The sequence below is a fragment of the Suricata suricatta genome, chromosome 7, assembly GCF_006229205.1.
Source record: "Suricata suricatta isolate VVHF042 chromosome 7, meerkat_22Aug2017_6uvM2_HiC, whole genome shotgun sequence".
NCBI classification, from domain to species: domain Eukaryota; kingdom Metazoa; phylum Chordata; class Mammalia; order Carnivora; family Herpestidae; genus Suricata; species Suricata suricatta.
This window is the reverse complement of record NC_043706.1, coordinates 143261073-143265716: the sequence shown is the minus strand read 5'-3', so window position 1 is coordinate 143265716 and position 4644 is coordinate 143261073. Positions and strand designations below refer to the sequence as shown.

The 4644-nt window shown below is 56.6% G+C and overlaps 1 protein-coding gene across 1 annotated transcript in view; it reads left to right on the top strand.

The window, feature by feature from the left end:
• Positions 1–4644, top strand: part of RNASET2 (ribonuclease T2) — an 18025-nt gene that overhangs the window by 11802 nt on the left and 1579 nt on the right. The window contains exons 7-9 of the mRNA XM_029944701.1: positions 191–304; positions 2778–2823; positions 4349–4423. Of these exons, the coding sequence (XP_029800561.1) occupies positions 191–304; positions 2778–2823; positions 4349–4423 (235 nt within the window). The remainder of the gene's footprint in view (positions 1–190; positions 305–2777; positions 2824–4348; positions 4424–4644) is intronic.

The following is a 4644-nucleotide window of genomic DNA, read 5'->3' as shown; positions in this document are numbered from 1 at the left end:
CGTCTGCTGGGGTCTCCCGTCCGCTGGGCCCGCGCCCACCTGCAGGGCCATCCGGAACGGTGTCGTTCGCACAGAAGGAATTTTATTCTCTTTCTTTGTGAAGGAGACAGCGCCCATGCACAAGTCCCGTCCTGGGCGTGAACGTTTTCCTTGCGAATCTGTAACTCAGATGTTTCACAAACCCTCCCAGGGAGCACGAGTGGGAGAAGCACGGCACGTGCGCGGCGCAGGTGGACGCCCTCAGCTCCCAGAAGAAATACTTCGGGGGAGGCCTGGACCTGTACCAGCAGCTGGGGCTGAACAGGTAGGGGCCCACCCCGCACCCCGGCCTCGGCCAGACAGCCCCTGGCACAGGGATGAGCGCAGAGCCGCGCCGCCTGGGGACCGGCCCGTGGAACCGTGTGTGGAACAGCAGTGTTGCCCGCTGAGCGTTCCCAGATCAGCCTCGGAGACGAGGGCCCTCTGGGCTCTGACGTCCTCGGTCGCGGAGTTGGCCCGAGGAAACCAGACCGACCAGGGTGTGCCTCTTTCAGCCGTGATTTCCGACAGAAGGATATTGTGTTAGCACAAGAGCTGTTGTCGAGCCGCCAGGGCACCAAGTGTTTGGGCCCCTGTGTGGCGCCCTGGGATGGGCAGGGGTCCTCGGAGCCCTAGAAGTGACCCCGACCCTCATCCTGCACTGCCTGAGCGCTGCAGCCCAGGGAGCCTGGCCCACGGCCACCCATGTCCCTGCCGGGGCCCCCTGCTCACCAGGGCCCGGCCCGCCCCGAGGGAGCGGGGGGGAGAGGCCGGCAGTTTCTGGTGACCGAGTGCGTGAGGAATCCTTCTCCTCTGGGTGGTCATGACAAGCTGGTGACCTCGTTTTCAAAACCATGACATGAAATTCTACCATCTGCTTTACACGAAGGAGTCAGAGTCCTGTTGGACACTGTGTGTGAGCACCACTGTGTGTGAGGACCCGTGTGTGAGCACTGTGTGTGGCCATAGCTGTATGTGAGCACCATGTGTGTGAGCACCCGTGTGTGTGAGCACCATGTGTGTGAGCTCTACTGTGTGTGAGCACTGTGTGTGTGAGATCCTGTGTGTGCGAGCACCCTGTGTGTGAGCACCGCGTGTGTGAGGACCCTGTGTGTGAGCACACCCATGTGTGAGAACCCTGTGTGTGAGCACCACTGTGTGTGAGCGCCCCATGTGTGAGGACCCTGTGTGTGAGCACCCCATGTGTGAGGACCCTGTGTGTGAGCACCCCGTGTGTGAGCACCCCGTGTGTGAGCACCCCGTGTGTGTGAGCACCCCATGTGTGTGAGCACCACTGTGTGTGAGGACCGTGTGTGTGAGCACCCGTGTGTGGGCATAGCTGTGTGTGAGCACCGTGTGTGTGAGCGCCCTGTGTGTGAGCACCCGTGTGTGGGCATAGCTGTGTGTGAGCACACCCATGTGTGAGGACCCGTGTGTGAGCTCTGAGCATCATGTGGGCGGAGATGATGTGCGAGCCTCCGTCGGTTCCTAGACACCTGCTCCCACCCCTCTCGTCCCTCGGCGTGCAAAGGCACCGCAAGGGGCTGTCACCGTCCTCCCGGCTGGTCCTCCGCTTCACGGCCATCCAGGCAGCACAGGCCCCGGGGGTCGGACAGGACGGCCCAGAGCCAGAACGGGTGGGCGCCTTCACGGGGACAGGACTGCAGCAGCACAGCCTGAACCTGTGGCCTCAGAGCTGCTTTGTTTTAATTTCATTTTCATGTTTGTTTCATGAAACAAGAGAGAGAAACATGTTTGTTTCATTTTGAGAGAGAGAGAGTGTCCCAAGGAGGCTCCGAGCTGTCAGCACAGAGTCTGAAACGGGGCTCAAGCCCACGAAAGATCACAACCTGAGCTGAAGTCAGACACTCGGCGGCTGAGGCAGGCGGGTGCCCCGGATTTTATACTGTTCAACCCAACATACTCAAAATAGTATGACTGCAACTTAAATGTTTAAAAATTTGCAAAGTTGTGTATTTCTAGAGCACTGAGGCTTTGAAACCTGCTTACTGGGCACGCACCAGGCAAGGGCACGTTTATTTCTAGGGCTCAGAGAACCTCTACCCACCACCCTGTCCTGCCTGTTTGAGCGGAGATTCCAACACTTAGTGGCGTGCTCTGTACAAAAACTGTCTTGTCGGCGCAGTATATGGCGTTGCTGGAAATCACGGCCCTGGTCAGTCTGGTTTTCCCCTCACCTGGCCGTGTCCATGTCCAGGGAAGGCAGCCCAGTCTCCGCGTCTGTTCTGTGGGGGGCTCGGGTGCTGGGGGGACATGACGGGGCCTCAGTGCTGTTTGGGGATTCTTAATCTGAGAGTTGTTGAGAGCGTGCTCCGTAATTAACGAGTGAGTTGGCTGTATGGTGTTTCGATGGGATGGCTGGTCAGAACCATGTGCTTTAGGAAATGATTCAAGTCTGTGGGTGTTTGAACGTATGTAGATTTCACCAAGCGTGGTTTTCTAGGATAAGCCTGGAATCCCAAATCAGTTGCTGTCTTTTTAAAAGGCGTGGCCAGTAGGTGGTCACGTGTGTGCCAATGCCCATGGGTCCTACTCTCTGGAGCGAGGTGGGTGAGAGGGGGGTGCCCAAGTGCCATTTATTCACTGCCCTCGCTCACAGGTTTATTGTCCAGAGTGTAGATGGCAAGTGCTTTCTGTTCAGACTGTTTTAATTTTTATTATGAAATAGGATGTTTGAAAAAATAAGAAAGGAAAACGTACCTTACAATGCCACTAATTTTTTTACATTTAAATTGTAGCATGCTCCAAAAATTGGGAATAAAGCCATCTATCAATTACTACCAGGTGAGTGTCACTTTCAGCTTCCTACCCCAGCGCTGGGGCCCCCGGCAGTGGTGCAGGGTCACTGCAGCCTGTGAGCGACCCTTGGGTTTTAAAGTGGCCCAGACAAGCCCCCTCCCACTTCACTGTTATATTTCCAACAGATTTTATTTAAATTTTGTTTCCCTGTGCATGTTGAGTGTAGACTGAAAATGACTTAAACCAATGATTTTGAAGCACGGAACCGGGGCCCCTGGTGAGAAGGGCGTTCTGCGTTCGCACAGGGCAGGCGGGGTACGCGTTTGCAAAGCACATTCAGGCTTATGGTATTTTGTTTGGGGAAGAAACCTAGATTTGTTGTTGTTTCCATGAGAAAACTAGAGTCACGTAACCACGGCCAGATCTCACTGGCTGGGGAACTCACGTGGAAGGGAAGTGTCCACTCCAGACAGCCTGAGTTTAAAAAATGTTTTTAACGTTTATTCATTTTTGCAAGAGAGAGTGACAGAGCATGAGCAGGGGAGGGGCAGAGAGAGAGAGGGAGACACAGAATCCAAAGAAAGGCTCCAGGCTCTGAGCTGTCAGCACGGAGCCCGACGCGGGGCTTGAACCTCCGAACCGTGAGATCATGACCTGAGCTGGTTTGACGCTTAACCGACTGAGCCCCCCATGTGCCCCCAGACAGCCTGATCTTATAAACAGCCTCCCCAGCTCATGACCACACCCGTTCCTTTACCGTCACCTGTGGTCACTCACACTGCGCAGGTGTCAGGCGGAGAGAGTCTAGTAACCCTCGGAGCCTGAAGTACTTACTCGGGTCCTTCCCAGCATGAGCTTGCTGACTCCTGCTGTAGGGAACCTGTCAGGTTCTCTGTTTTAACTATTTTAACGTCTGGGGATTAAAACAAAAGATTTAAAGTGGCTGATTGTAGCGGTTCCTGGCTGCAGACCCGACCTCCTGCAGTCTCCTGACCATGACCACGCACTTTTGTTGGTGTTCTGTGGTTTCTGGCGCTTCCTGCTGATTGTCCTCCCTGCTGGGGCCCGGGGGCGGAGGGATCCGTGACCCTGTGCAGTGTCAGCCGCCCATGCGAGAGTGTCCCCAGGTTCCCGTCGGTCCCCCAGGCTCACTTTCCCCCAGAATGTGCCCCTCGGAGAAGTGATTTCAGCTCCGAGGTAGCGCCCCGAGGTAGCGCCGAGGACAGACGTTTGGGCGCCTGGTCTGGCTGAGGACGCCTCTTTCGGGCTGGGAAGCAGTGGGAGGCCACACACGAGGCGGGATCGGGCGGCTCTCGGGGAGTCTCTGCTTGGCACGCAGCTCCGGGCCATGGGTGGGCACAGGGGGGCCCGGCAGGGGGAGGATGGAGACTGGGTGGGCACCTGTGGGTGCCACCGGGGTCTGGGGGTGGAGCCCACGCGGGGACAGCCTCTCCCCTGGCGACTCGGAGCCTTGTCTGTGGACTGTGCGAGAGCCACGCCCACATGGGGCGGAGCCATTGGGCCGCCTCTTCCAGCGTCATTTCTAACAATGCATTTTCTTCCGTTCCAGATTTCAGACATTAAAGATGCCCTTGCCAGCGTATATGGTGTCATCCCTAAAGTCCAGTGTCTTCCGCCAAAACCGGTCAGATATGCTGTTTTGTTGCCCTTTCTGTCTTTATTAAGGAGATGAGTTCGATTCTTTTGACATCTTCGTGGTCACCATGGAGTTCCCAGGGCCAGAGCTGTGTGTGTATGGGGTGTGTGGATGTGTGTGCCACAGGCGTGGGGGGTGCCTGGGTGTGTGTGCCACAGGCGTATGGGGGGGTCCGTGTGTGTGTGTGCACACATGGGGGGTGCATGGGT